The 21,654-nt window shown below is 40.0% G+C and overlaps 3 protein-coding genes across 3 annotated transcripts; 2 read left to right on the top strand and 1 right to left on the bottom strand.

The window, feature by feature from the left end:
• Positions 1–226: 226 nt before the first annotated feature.
• On the bottom strand, positions 227–7,098 carry wdr20b (WD repeat domain 20b). The gene is made up of 4 exons (XM_087812521.1): positions 6,813–7,098; positions 3,679–3,861; positions 1,956–3,392; positions 227–1,701 (listed from the first exon to the last, which is right to left on the bottom strand). The coding sequence occupies exons 1-4, from the start codon at positions 7,059–7,061 to the stop codon at positions 1,645–1,647; spliced, it is 1,926 nt and encodes a 641-aa protein (XP_087668647.1). The 5' UTR covers positions 7,062–7,098; the 3' UTR covers positions 227–1,644.
• Positions 7,099–8,860: 1,762 nt separating this feature from the next.
• hsp90aa1.1 (heat shock protein 90, alpha (cytosolic), class A member 1, tandem duplicate 1) lies at positions 8,861–12,639 on the top strand. Its single transcript, XM_087812280.1, has 11 exons — positions 8,861–8,969; positions 9,589–9,738; positions 9,805–10,171; positions 10,251–10,384; positions 10,463–10,768; positions 10,844–11,009; positions 11,081–11,271; positions 11,357–11,504; positions 11,582–11,850; positions 11,914–12,247; positions 12,310–12,639. Exons 2-11 carry the CDS (start codon positions 9,589–9,591, stop codon positions 12,417–12,419), a joined length of 2,175 nt encoding a protein of 724 aa, XP_087668406.1. The 5' UTR covers positions 8,861–8,969; the 3' UTR covers positions 12,420–12,639.
• Positions 12,640–12,873: 234 nt separating this feature from the next.
• Positions 12,874–20,511, top strand: LOC148062302 (heat shock protein HSP 90-alpha). Its single transcript, XM_087812279.1, has 11 exons — positions 12,874–13,009; positions 13,914–14,063; positions 15,204–15,570; positions 16,303–16,436; positions 16,503–16,817; positions 16,882–17,047; positions 17,121–17,311; positions 18,265–18,412; positions 19,386–19,654; positions 19,713–20,046; positions 20,115–20,511. Exons 2-11 carry the CDS (start codon positions 13,914–13,916, stop codon positions 20,225–20,227), a joined length of 2,187 nt encoding a protein of 728 aa, XP_087668405.1. The 5' UTR covers positions 12,874–13,009; the 3' UTR covers positions 20,228–20,511.
• Positions 20,512–21,654: the final 1,143 nt, after the last annotated feature.

Genomic DNA, 21,654 nt, shown 5'->3' with positions numbered 1-21,654 from the left:
GTTTTTTCTTACCCAAGTTACTTTTGACATGTCAAATTGTACATGATGATTTCAGTTGGTGAAGTGACATCTTGAGATGTTTTAATTGGTTATAAACTCCACATTTCTAAACAATGGCGGCTAATTGTTGAGCCTCCAGTTAAACATCAAATCAAGTGGAACAAGACGAGTATTGAAATTGTAATTCAACTCAAAATTTAGAGAAATTTGACACAAAAAAAACAAATTTGTCTGGCGAAGCAGTTTAATAGGCGTCACATTTGGGGGGAGAAGGATTCCACCCCCCCGGCCCTCCGGCCCTCTCCCCTCCCTCACCTCGGGCACATAAACCATCGTCAACACAGTGTCAAATGTTTGTTCACAAGTTCAGCATTAATTATGACTCACGCTAACAGATTTTATGGTTCGCCAGTCTTGATTGTTAGTTCACTTCACACACACGCACACACACACACGGACAGATGGGACTAGTGCTAGCAGGTGAGGGGAAGTATGCCAGCGTAAGTCTTCCCGTGGGTTACCTGAGCTCGGAGTGACAACTGAATTACACTGCTGCCTCCTGCCTGTTGCAAAGAAATCCGCGGTGCCAAGGCTATTCAGCACTACCTATTAAAGAAGACTTTTCCTATACCAAACGTTGCGTTAATAAAAAATACACCTGAATTCTCTTTCTGTACAAAAAAACCCAAAAACATCTGCATATTCAAGATTTCAATTTAATATTAGTTATAGTTTCTGTATTAGAAATATCTCTATCTTCTGAAATGAGGAGCTAATGTCAGAACGATCATTTCATCCATAAATCATTTAAGTACAATATTTACATATAATACAGTCCATTTCATCGCAAACGATATTAAAATAAGTGTTCATTAGATACAAATCTTCCACATCGATTTATAGTTCAACCTTGTCGAGGAGTCCTGAAAATGTAAAGCCATTCTCCTCCGTTAAGTGCAAACATCTTTTTCTTTTTCCTCGCCAAATGAAAAAAAATATATATCCTGCGTCAAGCTATAAATTCACCAAGTGCTTTCCGAGATGTTCCTCTTGATACTTCCACAGAATTAAACAAACTGGGGAGGGGGGGAAGGGGGGAAAAATATCTGTGCAAATACACTATTGAGTGAGATATTTAGGAAGTACAAAGCGAGTCTTAGTGAAGAGGTGTCGCAGTTTTTTTTTTGGCCGCACTAGGGAAAACCCAAAAAATGTATATGTCGGAAGCATGTGACCGAAGCTCCCGTTCCCTTTATTATGAAAGCAAGAAATCAATAAGAAAATAGTTGGTCTGGTCTAGCCATTGGAAAACTACAGGCACAGAAGGATTGGACACTAGAGTTGATCCGTCTAACTTGATATGATATAGAGGAAAATACCAACAGATACAATAAACCTTTTGGACAAATAGCAGCCTTTAAATCCCCCCCCCCCTCCCTCCCCCACAAACGTAAGGGGGCCGAGGATCTAACCCTGACTCTGCCGTTTCAGGCGATCTGAGAAGCTGGGTAGTCGTAGTGGAAATTGGAGGCGACACTGGCGCTTATGTCGTTTGGGACTGTGACCGAAGAAGCTGCAGGGCTGTGGCTCAGTCATCCCCGTCTCTGGTGCACGGAGCTGCGACTAGCAGCGCCTGCACTTGGGCTATACTACTGTTCCACTGGGGGAGCTGGCCGGGTTGTTTTGAGACGGGAGCAATCCCTGCAGAAAGACAGATGACACACATTGATAACAAACAACAGTGTATCTTGAGTGAGACCAAAGAAAGTGCGGCCATGGGGAGGGGAGGGGGGTGTGCTGTCTGAGGGGGGTGGGGGTTATGCGCTAATGGAAATCTGGAAAAACCAGAAGGCTGCACACGGTGATGCGAGCAGCTTCTAGTTTTGGTCAGTGCTGGATACAATGTGAGCGTTGAGGTGTCACATGACGGTGTCGTCAACGGGCCTGTCACTCACCACTTTGCCGGGCCTAGCCCATGTGCAAACGAAGCCCTCCTGACAGGCTGTTACCAGACAGTCCTCCAGGAAGATTAACACAGTGAGTCTCTCGTGAGCGATCTTCTTGCACACGAGCGGCTCCAGGAGAGGCACGTCCTCCATGCGCGGACACAGCGTCGTGCCCAGAGTCTTGGCGGTGTCGGCTTTCGTCGTCCGCGAGGAGGTCAACTGGTTGAGCTTGTCGCTGCTCTTGCTGCTGATGTGGCCCATGCTGTGGTTTCGCTTGTGGTCTTTCTCGTGGCGCTCCTTGCGAGAGTCGTGTATCGACAGGGTGGCGAACTTGCTGACACCGGTGGCGATTAAAGCGCTGTCGATGATGCTATTGCCTTTGGTGGTGGTCGTGGTGGTGGTGGCGCTGCCGCTGCTGTTGTTGCTGCTGCCACTGCTGCCCGTGTGACAGTTGGGGGTGCTGCCACCTACTGGATTGGAAGCGTGTGGCAAGCTGTTTGACCGTGGCAGGGAGCCTTGCAGTGAGTTAACGGGGTTACCACTGGAGCTGCTATTGCTAACATTGTCTTTGCCGTTGGTGCCGCTGGTGTTAGTGGTGCTAGTAGATGTAGTAGTCGTCGTCGTCGTTTGTCCAGTGGCTGGAGGACTTGTGGCACTCATGACATTAGTGTGAGTCCGAGTTCGGGACAAGGGGAGATGGGGGAAGAGAATGTCCTCAGTGAGATCCCATAAACAGAGCTGGGTGTCTTGGCCCACTGAGCCGAACCTGTACGTCACACTAACAGGCCTGCTGTCCGTCGAGTTCCTTTTTGAAAGTCTGGACTGAGCACTGTTGGCCCGGTCTCGACCTGCGCCGAAGTGAATCTGCTCAAAGAAATCCTCGTCGCTTCCGCTGAACTCAGCGGGGAGGTCACCGTCCTCTACACTGGTGGTACAGTGGTCAAAGGCCACCACGCTCACCCACGACTTGTGTCCATGTCCTCGAGCGATCACTCTACAGTCGGAAAATGACCAAACCGTAACTAAATCGTCCTCGCCCCCGGCTACAATGTATCGACCGTCGGGGCTCCAGCACACGCAGAGTAACCCCCCAAAGTAGCTCTTCATTGTCCCGTGGAGCTCTGCGGCGTCAAAGCCAAACACTCGCAGGTAGCCGTCCTGGCTGGCACAGGCCAAAAACTTGCCATCGGGAGAGAAGGCGAACTCGTTGAGCGCTCCTTCACCAACCGTCCATCTCAGCAGCGGGTTGCGGGCGGACTTGCTCTTACAGGTATGTACAGCATAGTTCTCCCCCTGCTTCAGTAGCTGGTAGTGCGGTGCAGTGGTTCCGCATGTATTCTCTACGTTGTACAAATACATGCTGCCACTGGAGTGGGCCACCAGGAACAGGCTCTCTGACCCGGGTACCCATCGCACACACGTCACTCTGGACTTGTCTATGAGTCTCTGAGGAGAAAGAAACATTGGGTAAAAACATTGCTTTCATTTTGATTTGTATGATGGACAATTGTCAAATAATCTCATAGTAATGGGCGGATGAGGTTTCATGACACATCTTTCTAATTTTCAAAAGCCACTACATGCAAAATATGTTTTGCTATGAACCATTATACATGTTTTTTAAGCGAGTGCCACCCACTGAAAATAATCACACTGTATCACGAAACCACACCAGCCATTTCATGAGACATTCATCAACATTAATGTATAGCACGTGACGAATAAAGCGCACCTCCTCATTGAAGAGCTTGCTGGTTTCCTTCTTGATGGGGTCTATGAGTTGGACCTGACCTGCCGAGAAGCCGACCAACAAGGAAACACTTTCCGCTGTCGCCGTGAGAGGGTTGAAGTCATGACAAGTGGGCTGCGTTCCTTTATATATCCGCTTGTCAATAGGCTTACTGAGATCGGCCGCCTGAAATTAAACAATACACATGTATTGGATGGAATACAGAGTTTAAGACATGAACATCATTGCTGGAAATAATCATTCCATTAGTATTTGATTTCATTTTAGCAATCATTCTGGCCCATGACATCACTGGTGATTCCATGTATACATGCCACAACTAGGCCATCTAAATATGCATACATTTAATTGGGGGACAGAAATACTGATAGAGATTGACTGCATTCCTTTGTTAAAGTGGTGGATTAACAATATGACAGCCAGATTAAATATTTATAAATTGTGTGTGATCATCGCCGTCTAGCTCAGATGGAGCATCTCACAATTAGCACAGACCGCCTACTCTTGTTTGTACTGCTGCGGTGTCAAAACACTGACTGGCCAACATGTTTGAATGAGCACAACCAAGGATAGAGACTTTTTGAGAAACAGAAAATGTAACATTGAGTATTTAGGACCTCACACATTATCCAACAAGAGACTGCACCATTCAAGAGTGGAAAAAATAAAGCTCAACACATTTGACTCCATCGACAGTGCAATTAACTTACAGGAAACCTAATTATTATTAATGTTATATTAATTGTATTTTCCTTACACATGCATTCAAAAGTGGCATTTGAAAAACAGAGAATAATGGATATCGAACCATATGAAAAACATATATTGTTATATGATTTTTGAACATATTGCCCAGCTCTAGGTTCAATAGAGGATGGTGATATAATTAAAATGGTTATCAGTGTTGTGAATAATTGTGATTTTCTAATGTCATTCTTAAGCTCTGGAGCAACTTTAAAACATGTTTTTACTGGGCACCACTAATGTAGTTCTAAATACTAATGATTAAATACAGCTGTTATTGACTGGGAACAGCCCAAAACTAAAACAATCAATGAGAAATACTCTGTATATCGAATTCTGTTCGTGACCTAATTAAGAAATGAAAGACATACTTTCACTAACTACTGGACCATTTCAAACCAGAGGTATATGAACTTATACTACTCTAATTTGATGTGTAATGTTGATTAGTTCAGTGTTTTTTGCTGGATAATCAGGGTTATTGTAAATTGTTTACCCCTTGACTGTTGTCATCAGCTTAGAAGAAATGTTTAGTGTGCATAATAAATGTACATGAATGAACCAAAAAACGTAAACGGAAAATGGTCTAAAAAGCCATTCATGTATGAATTAATCACTAGTCCGAGTGGGGGAAATAGGATTTTGTCAGCAGAAACAACTTGTTGTTGATGGTGGTGGATGACTGTAATTAACTATGGCACACAGGAAATCATTACTCTGTTGGGGGGGAAAAAAGGGAAAAATAGGCCAATCCTGCCAAAAGCCTAGTTAGTTCTGGGGCTGGACACGAAGATGTGATCAAACAAGATTAATTGCCCTTTCAAAACATGTAATGAGCACCTGATGGCATTAACCTTGAATGACCTTTTAGTTACATTACAAAAAAACAGGCTCTTGATGAAAAAAAAAAAGCATTTTGGAATAAAAGGTTTATGGAAATGACATTTTTGACATGCAGGTAAACCCATATAAGCCATGATGTATGATGAACTATAATAATCAACTTATCATCACTAAAAAGCACCAGAATGTGTGCTTTCTATATACAAATGGCTGTGCTTTTTTCCAGATATATTTAATCATAACATGCATGTATATTTGCCTGCAGGGCCGGGTATCGGTGTCCTTGGAGTAGCTTGTAGTTGGAAAAAGGTATCGTGAGCGTGGTATTGTGACAACATAGTTCAAAATAAAGGGGGAGAAATGGTAAGCAGTTTTTGTAGTATGCTGTAAAGTTATGCTATGAATAAATTTCAATGTGGTATATCGTTATCGTGATGTAAAATGGACCATATTGTGATAGATTTTTTTCGTATCCCCCCCATACCTAGTCCATAGAAATTCATATTAATTCAACCATTAAATGTGTGTATTTCCTGCTTCCTGAATAACGGTGGTGGTCAATCAGCGCTTTTCACATTTGATCACGCAATCTGAAATAGCAGGTGGGCCACTGAATTCCCCGTTCAACTATGTTTCGCATGTTTTTTTTCGTCACCACTTTACGACAATACTACATTTTCTGGATTGACCATGTACACCAGCCACAAATCTCTGATGACATTTTCCAAGTTTCACTCGAGAAAAATTACTAAATCTTAGGTGAGTAAACTACTCATTGGAATACCTAATATATTATAAGTTATACATTTGTCTTAGAGTTTGACAAATACCTTTTAAATTGAACGAGTCGCACAATGTTTTTTCGGCGCCATGTTTATGTTTCAATACTGTATATTTTAACAGCTTAAGGCGTGTTTATTTGATCTTGGGTATTTGTTTGCTTTTAATATGCATATTTTGAAATACATGCCAAATATTCTAATTAAACGGTAATTGATATCGTAATTTTCTGTTTCGTTTTTTTTAGCAGGCTTTATAATGTTAACAACTTTTTTCAATGGAGTACATTTTTAAGCAAACTATGACATTTTAAAATTAGGATTTAAAAAAAAAAGGTCACATCTAAAATATTGAACCTTATTGATTTGGTATTAATGAGGTTTACCGGAAATGAGTTCATTTTCACCCGTTTTAATAACTTACTTAACATTTATCACAGTATACTTCCAAGTACGTCAGGTATACTTATCACTGTAATCGTATTTACAAGACCGGTCCGTTTACACTGGTTTTATTTATCCAATACATCTTTTGAATATGACACACCCAACTACATTAAAGTGTAGAAAGCGACGTGTCCACTTGTAAACAACTACGCTTATGTCAGTAAAGAATGCTAACTAGCATACTTAGCATCGTCTTGCTACACGGACATCATTTTGACAGCCTTGAACACTTTGACACGAGAGGCTGACAACTCGTCCGGCTCACGCCGAACACCATCCCCGACGGCAGACGTGGGTGTTTACCTTCCTGACGCCTTTGTAGATGTAAAAGTAGAGTTCCCGGCCCACATTGAAACAAATCCTGTCGCCGTTGCCGGACTGGTCGTTCACGTTGACGAAGGAGACCTTGACGGGGTTGGAGCCCTGCGAGTTAAAAGGCACCCGGTTCGGGCGGCTGTATTCGGAGTGCGTGAGGAGTTTGTAGACGCCTTCCCTGGTGGTGAATTGACTTTTAATTTCGTTCGTCTCCTTCCCTCCTCCCTCCGCCGCCATCTTGGAAGTTGGCGTTCATCCTTGTCCGACTCCCGGATGTTGCGTACGGCGCATGTGCAGACATGGCTGAAGTGCAGCGCTCATGCGTGTTTAGTAGTTTGAAGTCAGGTGAGGCGAAAGTAGAAAAACCAATAGTATGATTTCAATACGCAAATTTTTAAAAAACCTGTCTATGTTGGGGGAAAAAAATGCCAGAGGCGATCCTCATAACGGTGGAGATAATCTGTGGATCAGTATAATTTACTTTTATATTTATTTTAAAAATGTGTTTATTTTAATATGAAAAATGATTTGAGAATAAGAAATCTTTGACATTTTTGCTTTAATCTGAGAACTAATCTTTTATATTGCTTAACATATGTACGGATGTAAGGCAGACCTGGGAACATGCCACATGCGGCCCCTTAACTGTATTTGTATAACCCTCAAAGGGTCAAACTCATGTAGAAAAAGAAATGAATAAACTTCTAGTAATTATTCATATGTTTGTATTCATTTCTATTATTAATTAATAGTCCCTTATTATGACTATGGGATTTTTGTTTTTATTTTTTGGACTTCCGGGAGACCTACACTTTTGTCATTTTTGTGAGTATTTATCGCCCTTCAAATAGACTATACTATAAAAAACTTTTGGGAAAAAGCTATATTACAGACTTTTCTATTTTTTTTAAACATTCAAACATATTTAGCTTGATTTCCTCTATTTTTGCCTAACAGTTACAAGTTATTGTTTACAGATAATGAACATAATTACATATCATGTCATGTGAAATGAAATGAAATAAGTATTAAAAACAATTTAATGGTTTTAAGCAGAGATTAAAAAAAAAAAAAGTTTATGCAGAAATGTAACTCATATCAAACTTCATCCAGCAAAAATAAAACTATTACTGTTGTTAATAAATTGCCCAATACGGGAAAACATTTATTGTTTTCTTTAAGTCAAAGATATTCCAGCAACATACCTGTTACGTTCCAGTAATATCACTTTACAGTGATTGCAACACTTCTTCTGGTTGCTTCATTTGCATGTACTGGCACTTTCTCCAAGGATCTTCTGTCAACTCGGAATATACCATTACACAACAGATCAAGAGCACTGCCGTCAGAATGTCAGAAAGAAAACTGGTGACTTACTGAGGCAGATAATTAAAATTAAATTCATCAAAACTATTTGAGTTTACTCATGTGATCCCAATGCGTTTACATTACATTTTCAGAAAGATAATTGCTTTGACTTTGTTTTGTCACTCATAGATCCTAGAACTTCAGTAAAGACTAAAACAGTTTCATGTTGTCGTATTTTAATCCAGACAATTTCTAAAATGGTGCTAAAAAGATCACAAGGTGATTAAGTCATGCTGTCCCCATTTTAATGATGAAACTTTGTTGGGAATATTGTGAGTTATATCTCGATGGGTGCAGCTGAAAAAACACTCTCTACAGATGCCATTTTGTCTGCGTGTCCGAAGAGCCTCCACGACAGCAGCTGATAGTGAACGTAAAGCACAGCTGTGACGCTTATGGGGTGGTGTTGGGGCCCATGAGCCAGACCCACTATCAGGAAAGCTCTGGTCTTGAGTGACAGGCACTTCTTGTGACTGTGAATCCCTATAAGGTCACATCAACTTAAAGTTTCTCAGGCCACCTCCCTTCGCGGGCTTTCTCGACACCCCCTCTACAGTGGGACTACCTTCTGGAAGCTTCTCAATGGGAGCTTCTAGAACCCCCGCCCTTATGTATAAAAAGAAATAGCACCTCGTGGGAGACTTCATAGAGCCAAAAGAAGCTCACGGACTTCGATAGGAGCAGCCGCACCGCAACACTTCTTCAAGGAGAAAAGTTCAGCGAGGAAAAGGTTGGCCAATTGCAGACCAGATAACCAGACAACAAATTAAATCCAAGGTAAGGCTTATTTTATGAATTGATAATGATTGATAATAACTGCACAGGTATGAGGAAATTCCATCTTTTCCATGCTTACACTGAATCACCAATGCATGGCGCACATGGCCTAGACGATGACCCTGAGAGCAGTAGGTTTATGCGGTATTGAGACTCAGGATAGCAGATTAAGCATTAATTTAAGGACAAACAATTGTTAAAGAACTTCCGCAATAATTTTTTTTAATTGAATAAGAATGAATAAAAAAATGCTTTATTAATTTTCCCCTCTATAAAATGTCATGGTGGCAACATAAGAATATATTGAGATTTCAGTTTCTTCAAAGGGCTATTTGCTACTTCCTCCTTGATATTTAAGGTGTTAGATTGGCCATGTGGGGGGGTTATAGAAAGATCCAACCTCCCCCCATCTATGAAGCGTTTGACTGACAGACAGAACACATGGCCTGTCGTGAACAGATGCAACCACCCCCGAACCCAGCGCACTTTGGCCAAATGGCCAACCTGAAAACATTTACTATCATTAAGCTTGAGAAGCTTGATTAAATACACATTGACAAAATATCTTTGGGGTCACTTATGGTGCTTAAAATGTAACTGATAACACTTTTTTTTCCAGATGCCTGAGAGTGCTGGACACGCCATGGAGGAGGAGATGGAGACCTTTGCGTTTCAGGCTGAGATCGCTCAGCTTATGTCCCTCATTATCAACACCTTTTATTCCAACAAAGAGATCTTCCTCAGGGAGCTGATCTCCAACTCCTCAGATGTGAGTAAAGAGCTTTCTACATAAAATATACCTCATTCTATTATAACACCTTCTCCTGTCTGATAGGCTTTGGACAAAATCAGATACGAAAGCCTGACAGATCCGAGCAGGCTTGAGTCCTGCAAAGACCTGAAGATTGAAGTTACTCCCGATCTGCACGCTCGCACCTTGACCCTGGTGGACACGGGTATTGGCATGACCAAGGCGGACTTGATCAATAACCTGGGTACCATCGCCAAGTCTGGAACCAAGGCCTTCATGGAGGCGCTTCAAGCCGGAGCGGACATCTCTATGATTGGTCAATTTGGCGTGGGCTTCTATTCGGCCTATCTGGTGGCAGAGAAGGTGACCGTCATCACCAAACACAACGATGACGAGCAGTACATATGGGAGTCTTCAGCCGGAGGCTCATTCACAGTCAAAGTGGATCATGGTAAAAGTCTCTCCTCGATGCTTCGATACACAAACACTTTTATTTGTGCACTGCTCAGTGTTTATTATATTTTCTATAGGTGAGCCCATTGGCAGAGGAACTAGAGTGATCCTTCACCTTAAAGATGATCAGACAGAATACTGTGAAGAGAAGCGCATCAAGGAAGTCGTCAAGAAACACTCCCAGTTCATCGGATACCCAATTACCCTCTTTGTAAGTCCTCAAAAGTCATGTCATCGCAAGAAAGTGGTCATAAAATGAATATTAAACCTATATCCCTTTGATTCACAGGTTGAGAAGACCAGAGAGAAGGAGGTCGATCTGGACGAAGGTGAAAACGTAGAGGAAATTAAAGAGGAGGCGGCTGAAGACAAAGACAAACCAAAGATTGAAGATGTTGGGTCGGATGAAGACGAAGACACCAAGGAGAATAAGAACAAGAGAAAGAAGACGGTCAAGGAGAAGTACATCGATGCCCAGGAACTGAACAAGACCAAGCCGATATGGACTCGTAATCCAGATGATATCACCAATGACGAGTACGGAGAGTTCTACAAGAGCCTCACCAATGACTGGGAGGACCACCTGGCTGTTAAGGTTAGTTATATGCACTGAAAATACGTAGTTTTGGTCTCCTGATTAAAGGTTTAATTTTATATATTTTTCCTACAGCATTTCTCAGTTGAGGGTCAGCTAGAATTCCGTGCTCTGCTTTTCGTGCCCAGAAGAGCAGCCTTTGACCTCTTTGAGAACAAAAAGAAGAAGAACAACATCAAACTGTACGTTCGAAGGGTCTTCATCATGGACAACTGTGATGAGCTGATCCCAGAATACCTCAGTAAGGACAAGTCTTGTGAATTTGGTCTTTAGAATACAGGCACTGGTGATTGATAATCTCTTATTTTCTAGACTTCATCAAGGGTGTGGTGGACTCTGAGGACCTTCCGCTCAACATTTCCAGAGAGATGTTGCAGCAGAGCAAGATCCTGAAGGTAATCCGTAAGAACCTGGTCAAGAAGTGCCTCGAACTTTTCACTGAACTGTCCGAGGACAGAGAAAACTACAAAAAGTACTACGAGCAGTTTTCCAAGAACATCAAGGTAATAATGGTCCAATTTGAGTCTCTTGATAAAATAACATTTTTGTTTAATTGTTAAACTCATGATATACTGTTGTGTTTCTCAGCTGGGAATCCATGAGGACTCTCAAAACAGGAAGAAACTGTCTGACATGCTCCGGTACTATACTTCAGCTTCAGGAGAAGAAATGGTTTCTCTTAAGGAGTACGTTGCTCGCATGAAGGAAAACCAGAAACACATTTATTACATCACCGGTTAGTATTTTCTGTTTAATCATTTAGTTTTCTTCCAACTTTCTCCGATAACATTTCGTTTTTATTCATCTGGGCAGGTGAGACCAAAGACCAGGTCGCCAACTCCGCCTTCGTGGAGCGTCTTCGCAAAGCCGGCCTGGAGGTTATCTACATGATCGAGCCCATCGACGAGTACTGCGTCCAGCAGCTGAAGGAGTACGATGGCAAGAACCTGCTCTCTGTTACTAAAGAAGGCCTGGAGCTGCCAGAGGACGACGATGAGAAGAAGAAGCAGGATGAGCTTAAAACTAAGTTCGAGAACCTATGCAAGATCATGAAGGACATCCTTGACAAAAAAATTGAAAAGGTAAAATCATAGGCTTATGACTTATGTTTCAACACAACTTTTTAACAAGTTCTTGTTTTACAGGTCACCGTCTCCAATCGCCTGGTCTCCTCCCCCTGCTGCATCGTCACCAGCACCTACGGCTGGACCGCCAACATGGAGAGGATCATGAAGTCCCAGGCCCTGAGAGATAGCTCCACCATGGGCTACATGACGGCCAAGAAGCACCTCGAGATCAACCCGATGCACCCGATCGTGGAGACCCTGAGGGAGAAGGCGGAAGCGGACAAGAACGACAAGGCGGTGAAGGACCTGGTCATCCTCCTGTTCGAGACGGCCCTGCTGTCGTCGGGGTTCACCCTGGAGGACCCGCAGACCCACGCCAACCGCATCTACAGGATGATCAAGCTTGGCCTTAGTATGTCTACTATTGTAACAACATCTATAAGGATGTTTGCTAACAATAACGTTTAATTACAGGCATCGATGACGACGAATCCCCGGTGGATGATGTCACTCAACCTGCCGAGGAGGACATGCCTGTTCTGGAAGGCGACGATGACACATCGAGAATGGAGGAAGTTGACTAAAAAAATATTTTTTTCCTGTGATTTTTTTTATTTAAAAGTTCCATTTCTCCAAGGTCACACTGAACTAACAAAGGGTTAAAACTTTGACAAAAAAAAGTCTGTGTGGAAGTGCTGATCATGTAAGACCACTTATATGACTGGGAATTTGACTTTATGTCTTTGTAACCTTTTTTTTTTTATTATAAACACTCAAATTTGTAATAAAATCTAAATAATTCCACTTTCTTGTATCTGGGCCTTTGATTCTCAGCCACTTTTTTTTTCAATAAAGTAAACACGGAAGAGTCATAAAGACGATTCTGGAAGTTTCAGTTTAACAAGCCAAACCCGCACCACGCTCATCTTTAAGCCACGCCTCTTTACCCTTATAAGGAAGAGCCGGGCGTTACAGTACCCTGACTGACGGGCCGATGGGCCAATGAGAGGTCTTATCCGGGTCTGCAGCTAAGACAGAGTCGAGATGGTTCTGGAAACTCGGCTCGGGATTCTAGAACACTCGTTCGTGCTATAAAAGTCGACGGACACTCGCCAGCACTTCGTTTCAGCTTCAACGAGGAGCCTTGCATTCCGAGAAGAGCAGGATCGAACAGGTAACTTTAATACATCCGAATGTCAATGCATGATATGTTGTTAAAATCAACCGAGATCGATACTTAAAACACCGGTAATGTTGTTATTCGCTCGAAAAACCTGTCTTTAATTCAATATAACAGATGTCTTTAAAAACAGAATGAATGATATCCCAGTAATATAAAAGTAACTACTCATTTATAAATAATCCAACCTTATTGATAGTTATAGAAATGATTTATTAACTGTTGTAACATGTTATAGAAATAATAATATAAAAATGGACTACAATGAATAAGACAATAAATAGTACATATCTGGTGCAGATCAGTTACTAACGATATTTTATTTAATTATTTAACAGTCGTGTATCATCCTTTGGTATATATATATAAAAAAAAGATAATATGATTCCACATGGAAGCTACGAGATACTTTCCTCATCTTGGTACATTCTAGAATGATGATCCATCGCTTGTGAGCCACTAGATGGCGCAAATTTCGTATTCTAAATTGTTTTCGCAATATCTGTAAACAATATTCTAACCCTTTTGGTCCCATTTCTTTTTGTTGCGATATGCGCTTATGCAACAGGTGTTTTGAAAGGTTTAGTCTGCCTCGACACAGATGGATTATAGAGAGATGGAAGTGTAAGCAGTCTGTCACACCACCTGTCTTCACTCTTATCCTATCACAATACATACTTGTATTACAAGAGTACAAATGTGTTTTTGATTTTGATACATCATCAAAGTTCATTATGTAATTTCCTACTACTTCTGTTTGTTTAATCTAATTGATTTGTGGCGTTTTTAATTTATATATTATTAACTTCCAAAGACATGATGGTTATTTCAATGTCAAACAACAGTTGTATGTGAAGAAAGTATATCTCAAAAGTACCTCTTTTACCTTGTCTTTCAGATGCCTGAACTACACGACCAAACCATGGAGGACGAAGCAGAGACTTTCGCATTCCAGGCTGAGATTGCTCAGCTCATGTCTCTGATCATCAACACCTTCTATTCCAATAAAGAAATCTTCCTGAGAGAACTGATCTCCAACTCGTCCGATGTAAGTCTCATTGCATTGAAAATCAATCTGAATTCAGGTTTACACGGTAATGCTTCTTTTTCTCACTATTAACTGTAGCTATCAAATAAATTAATATAATAGATCATAACCTAGATTTATGAATAACTTATTACTTAATAACTTTTGAACTATGATCATTTCAGTCCGTATCAATATAAATAAATATGCAGTATATCTCAAATCTTAACTCTTTCCTCGTGCTAAAACTTCATTTAAAGTCAAAAGTTAAAGCAGCAATACGCAACATCACAGAGAGAGTGTGACTGCAATGTAGTGGCCATGTTTACAAAATGATGGCTCTTATTTTTGAACTAGAAACTCCGAATTCCCTCAGGACTTCATATGAAAACACTCTCTCAGACCCACTGCTATAAAGCAGTTTGGTGTCTAGCAGAGTCAACAGGAGGTTCACCCAGTTTGTATGTTCTCCCCTTGTTGCGTGGGTTTGCTCCGAGCACCCTGTTTTCCTTCCACAGTCCAAAAACATACAGAGGTTGATTGGGAATTTGGGGAAATTGTGTGTTTGTGTGTGTGAATGGTTGTGTGTCTTTGTGTGCTATGTGACAGACTGGTGTCCTGTCCAGGGTGACCCCTGCCTCTTGCTCAATGAAACTGGGACAGGCTCCAGTCTCCCCGTGACCACTGTAAGGGATAAAGCGTTAGAAAATGAATGAATGAATGAATGAATTATCTATCCAACAATGAGGTGAAATAACTCATAACTAGTGTTTTTAATTCACATGTTTATGTAGTGCTGTTTAAAGTACAACACAGAATATAAAACTCAAAATTTAACCTGGTAAAAACATTTCCAGTACCTAGAGAAGGCAAAACGGATGAGATCAAAGAATTCTAGATATTATTTTAACTCGTAAATCATATCATCATATAGTGCATATTTAAAGCTTTTGCAAGAGAACACAACCAGAGTATACAGTTTGTGTTGACCCAGTATGTGTATATACATGTAATGGAAAGATGTATAACATTATCATTCATTTGTAAAGTATTTAAATTGTGGTTTCAGAATCATCTCCCAATATTTAAATGAACCCAACCCAAACGCACAGATTCTCGTCAGTGTTTAGGCGCACATTGAACTCACTTTTTGTTTTCCAGGCTCTAGATAAAATCCGATATGAGAGTCTCACCGACCCCTCCAAGCTGGACTCTGGCAAAGATCTTAGGATTGAAATCATTCCCAACAAAGAAGAACGCACCCTGACCCTGATCGACACGGGTATCGGCATGACCAAAGCGGATCTTATCAACAACCTGGGTACAATCGCTAAATCCGGCACCAAGGCCTTCATGGAGGCTCTGCAGGCTGGAGCGGACATCTCCATGATTGGTCAATTCGGCGTGGGCTTCTATTCGGCCTATCTGGTGGCAGAGAAGGTGACCGTCATCACCAAACACAACGATGACGAGCAGTACGCTTGGGAGTCTTCGGCTGGTGGCTCGTTCACGGTCAAAGTGGACACCGGTAAGCTCACTTGAAGTGGACTTTAACACTTCCTTTTTGAAGTAATATACTTGAACTTTACTTGTATCCCTTATCAAAATAAGTATATTCAAGTTTACTAGGAGTACACTTATTTTATTTTATATTTTTTATTTTTTATAAATTAAAGTAGTGTGCTTGAAGTTTACTTAGAACAGAAAAAGAGTATATTCAAGTTACTATAATTATACTTATTTTATATTCAAATTGAAGGTGTATATTTGAAGTTTACTTTTAACATTATTTAACAGAAAATAATTATATTCAACTGTGTATACTTGAAGTTTACTTTTGACACAATAGTATATTCAAACTTAGTGTAGAATGATAATTATTTTAGATTAACATTGAATTAGCATATTTTAAGTTTAGTTTTCCTTTTACTTAACAGAAAATAAGTATATTCAAGTGTATACTTATTTTTATACAAAAATTGCAATGGTATACTTAAAGTTTACACTTAATGTTACACTTGAAGTTTACTTTTGACACCCCTTGGAAAACAGTATATTCAACCGACTATGAGTATAATTATTTTATGATAAAATTGAAAGATTGTGCTTCAAGTTTAACTTGGACATCCGTTAAAAAACAGTATTTTCAACAGACTATGAGTATAATTATTTTATAATAAAACTGAAGGATTGTACTTCAAACTACATCACTTCCAACAGTTCAGTACTACAGTACTAAGCATACTATTTTCTTCCTCAGGTGAGCCGATGGGTCGGGGTACCAAGGTGATCCTTCACTTGAAAGAAGACCAAATTGAATACGTTGAAGAGAAAAGGGTTAAAGAGATCGTCAAAAAGCACTCGCAGTTCATCGGTTATCCCATCACTCTCTTCGTAAGTCACTCTGTCGTAAGCAGCTGAAGAGCTTTGAAATGAAAGCTAACATATTTCTGGACTCAGGTGGAAAAAGAGCGAGATAAGGAAGTGAGTGACGACGAGGCAGAGGAAGAAGAGGCGGCCAAAGACAAGAATGAGGAGGAGAAAGGTGAGGAAAAGCCGGAGATTGAAGACGTCGGCTCCGATGAGGAGGAGGACCACGACAAGTGCTCCGACAAGAAGAAGAAGAAGAAGATCAAGGAGAAGTATATTGACCAGGAGGAGCTGAACAAGACAAAGCCACTGTGGACACGGAACCCCGATGACATCACCAATGAGGAGTACGGAGAGTTCTACAAGAGTCTTACCAATGACTGGGAGGAGCACCTGGCTGTTAAGGTTGGCACCAAAAATAACATTTTTAAAATGTCCACGTTTGAGTAACATTCTGTTATTTGTGTAGCACTTTTCTGTGGAGGGTCAATTGGAATTCCGTGCTCTGCTCTTTGTGCCTCGTCGTGCTCCCTTTGACCTCTTTGAGAATAAGAAGAAAAAGAACAACATTAAGCTGTACGTGCGACGCGTCTTCATCATGGACAACTGCGACGAGCTGATCCCGGAGTACCTGAGTGAGTTTTGACCTCGTATGGAATCAGAGGTTCCTTCTTCAGCAGTGAATTCTAATGTGAAATCTGCTTCTAGACTTCATCAAAGGCGTGGTGGACTCTGAGGATCTTCCCCTGAACATCTCCAGGGAGATGCTCCAGCAGAGCAAGATCCTGAAGGTCATTCGTAAGAACCTGGTCAAGAAGTGCCTCGAACTTTTCACCGAGCTGGCTGAGGACAACGAAAACTACAAAAAGTGCTACGAGCAGTTCTCCAAGAACCTCAAGGTACCCCTCTTGGCTCTTTGTTTTTTGTCTCTTTAGTTCCTTCAAAATTACCTCAGCAAGAAAGTGTTTTGAATATTCATGAGCAAACATATTACCCTGAAAAAGAGGTTTACTTTTTACGGACTTCAAGCCTAATGCATTGGTGACAGCATAGCCAATATAATAATATTTTCATAAGGAAAATAAAACCAGCCATTTTGAACCATCATAATCCACAATTAAAGTAGGACTGGACAATTATGGGCATTTTGATGATAATGGCAATTACTTAATTAAACAATATTGTCATCACGGTTATAAATCATTATAAAAATGCTTTCGAATATCATGATCATGATAAACGATAAATAAAAAAAGTTTAATTTACAAAGAAATTATGCTTTAGCAGAATGCAATGACAAAATGCAACTTTTTTTTTGTTGTTCTTTACGTTATATTAAATGAAATCCTAATTTCTCTACAATTACTTGATTTTAACCTTTTTTCTTATAAAGCAAGGTTGAATATGTTTTTTTATTTTTATTGTTTGTATGGCTCCACCAATTATAGACAATATGTTAATGATGGCTATGCAATCACGAAATACAACTTTTTTTTTATTGTCATATTTTTTGTATAAAACAGAACTTTGTTAGATTGCACATGTTTGTCTCTGGCTCCCCCTAAAGTTAGAAAAGTGTAATTGAAATGTAGAAAAATGCATCACTTTTACAGTTTTATTTGTTTCTAAAACAAGAGAATGCTTCTTGTTTTGGTTGGTTTCCAAATGTATCATCCTGGCTGCTCAGTTACAGTAAAAGTTGACTCCACAGGAAATGCTGTTGCTGATCTACTGCCGTAAAGCAATTGGGTTAAAATGAAACCAAACATAACAAAATATCAAGAATCATTGCTAAATGTTACATGTTGCTGCTTTAATATTAAGTATGTTTCTGATGTGTTGTTGTTTTTAGCTTGGTATCCATGAGGACTCCCAGAACAGGAAGAAACTGTCTGAGCTGCTGCGTTACTACACCTCTAGCTCTGGAGATGAAATGGTATCTCTGAAGGACTACGTGACCCGGATGAAAGACGGTCAGAAACACATCTACTACATCACAGGTGGGCCTTTCTAAGGTTTCTTAATTGTACCAAGTGAGTACTAACTCAGAGGACTTGACCAACGTTTTCTGTTGTATTATTACAGTAATATTCTTGTTGCACTTGGAGACAGGTTTTTATTTTGTGTATAAATCACTCAGTTGGTAACCCATAGTGACAGTCTGTAGAGGGCAGAGCATGCATGAAGTAGAACTGTTGTTTTTAGTGATGAGGAAAAAATAAAGAGGCTTTTGAAACAGTTAATCCAATTTTATTTTCCTAGATTCTGATTTAAAATTAACAATTCAGGACCTTTACAATCAAATTCAAATCATTTAGGAACCGGGTTATTTCTGTTTTTCTTACAGAATCAATGACCATCTTTTAGGGATGGCAATATTGGCAAGAATTTTGGGATAAAATGTGTACCATGATACAGGGGCAACGATATGATATTGCAATATTTTTTGATACAGTAGAAACAAGGCTGTTGTATGTATGTATGTATGTATTGATGTATAGTCTGAGTACTTGACTGTTGTTGCAGAATTTACAGACCGCATGACTCTTGAAGAAGTTGTTTGCTTTCATTTGTTTTGAAACCAAAAAATGTCCAAACATCAGCTTTAAAAGCGGCTGGATTCATACGTATCCTCTCATCCTCAGTCATCACGGGAATCTTTGTTCTTTAGTTCTTCTTTAGCTGCAAAGGATATAATGATTGTTGCCATTACGTTAACATGTGACACAATAGCGGCAGGGCGTTTAATTGCAACACAAAAATGAACTCAATGAATATTTGAAGGTTACTTGTGAATTATAAATATAACAATTTATTTTAGACACACTGGATTGATGTAAAAACTATAAAATAACAATGGTAAAAAATCTATTAATACAGTGCTTTCACATTTGGATAAAGTATCATGGAAAGAAATATTACAATCCATCACAGTATCATTATTTTCTAACGCCCCTACCGTCTTGACACTAGGTGAGACCAAAGACCAGGTCGCCAACTCCGCCTTCGTGGAGCGTCTTCGCAAAGCCGGCCTGGAGGTTATCTACATGATCGAGCCCATCGACGAGTATTGCGTCCAGCAGCTGAAGGAGTTTGAGGGAAAGAACCTGGTCTCTGTGACAAAGGAAGGTCTGGAGCTGCCAGAGGACGAAGATGAGAAGAAGAAGCAGGAGGAAAAGAAGGCGCAGTATGAAAACCTGTGCAAGATCATGAAGGACATTCTGGAGAAGAAAGTGGAGAAGGTAAGTCTTCAAATGAGGGGTGTAGTTTGGATTTAATCTGACAAACTTGTCTGTTCAGGTTACAGTTTCAAACCGCCTGGTCATCTCCCCTTGCTGCATCGTCACCAGCACTTACGGCTGGACGGCCAACATGGAGCGGATCATGAAGGCCCAGGCTCTGAGGGATAACTCCACCATGGGTTACATGGCTGCTAAGAAGCACCTGGAGATCAACCCCGAGCACCCCATCGTGGAAACGCTGAGGCAGAAGGCGGAATCGGACAAGAACGATAAGTCCGTGAAAGACCTGGTCATCCTCCTGTTCGAGACCGCCCTGCTCTCCTCGGGATTCTCACTAGATGACCCACAGACCCACTCGAACCGCATCTACAGAATGATCAAGCTTGGCCTTGGTAAGTTTTGAAAAATCTCATCCAGGATTTTCCTTTTCTTCCTTACTTAAAATGAGTGTTGTTCTTAGGCATTGATGAAGATGACCTGGCCTCTGACGACATAGCGCCCGCCCCGGCCACCGAGGACATGCCCCCTCTTGAGGGAGATGAAGACTCTTCTAGAATGGAGGAAGTAGATTAGGCCAGTATTTGATCAAAAATGTATCATTGTAAACAAGCTTGGAACAATCCACTGTCTCCTGAAAACATTCCCTTTGTTTCCCAGCTGTTCAAGTATCAATAACATTCCTTTTATTGTACCTTTCATCGCCCTATACTGTTCTTTCTGTATTTGTTTTTTTTTCATTTGTTATTTATTAACATTCCAATGTTGCTTGTGTGTTAGCTTTGACTGTAAATATTGAAGTTGATGCACTGTTATTTGAAGAACATTTGGGATTCAGAAAATAAAGTTGATAAAATGTTCGTATCGACTAGTTGTTAACATTTTGCATTTTCAACAGTAGAAAAAATGCTTCAGTAACTTGTCAAAAAAAGCAGATCAGCCAAGAAACATACCACGAGGAAAATATCTTGGTGCCTCATAAGATTGAATTTGGGTTTTCACTGGAGACAGAAAAGAATACCTCACATACATACACATGAAAAAGTGCTCAGTCATTTATACAGTATATGTAGTGTTTTATTTTTAATAAGAAACAAAAAAAGATTGAGTTGCGTTAACCAGTTACTGTTAGTGGGTTCTAGTAAAAGTAGTAACATTTTCTTTATCTTGATACTGTCCAGCTTGGACATTTATTAACATGCTTTTATGTTTTAGATTTTGTTTTTGTCTGTTAGACCGTTCTTATTGCTAAATCTTTTTGTTATTGTGAATCCAGAACAAGGTTTTAAATATTAAGCTTGTCTGAATATATAATGTATATATATATATATATATATATATTATAAACTATAATATTTGAAATTATTCAGAATATAGTACAGGGTTCAGCAACCTATTTGTGTAAAGAGACATTTGGAAGTGTTGCCCGTCAAATTAAAACTCCTTCAGATAGGAACAGTGAATGATAAACCTAAGCTAACACATAAACCTATGGCACAAAAAACATGATACAAACATGATCAAAATACCACATTAAATAGAGAAACAAAAGAATATTCAGCTAAAATAAAGTATAGATCATTTCTGGGGTATTTTATTAAAATATAATAAAATAAATCAGGTTTTTATTTAAATATTAGTGGAGGGAATGGCCATAATTATTATCCAATTAACTCAAAAATGAAAATCACAATACTATCACTTTAATGTGTATTATTTGTTCCGATTATTGTTTTTCATGGGTTGCAGACCCTCCAGAATATTCAAGCATTTTAACTCAACTCAACTCAACTTTATTTATAAAGCACACAAACAACAGTCGTTACATAGTGCTTTACAGAGACATAAAATAAGGCACAGTTAAAACACACAATAAAACAAGTGAAAAGCACTAAAAACAGCTCAGAGTCTCATGCTGTGTTAAAAGCCAGGGAATAAAAGTGTTTTAAGACGAGATTTAACATTAAACTGTTTAATGCATATTATTATCACAACGCAATGCT

This window comes from Callionymus lyra, chromosome 17 (genome assembly GCF_982586985.1).
Source record: "Callionymus lyra chromosome 17, fCalLyr1.hap1.1, whole genome shotgun sequence".
NCBI lineage: Eukaryota > Metazoa > Chordata > Actinopteri > Syngnathiformes > Callionymidae > Callionymus > Callionymus lyra.
This window is presented reverse-complemented; position numbering and strand designations above follow the sequence as displayed.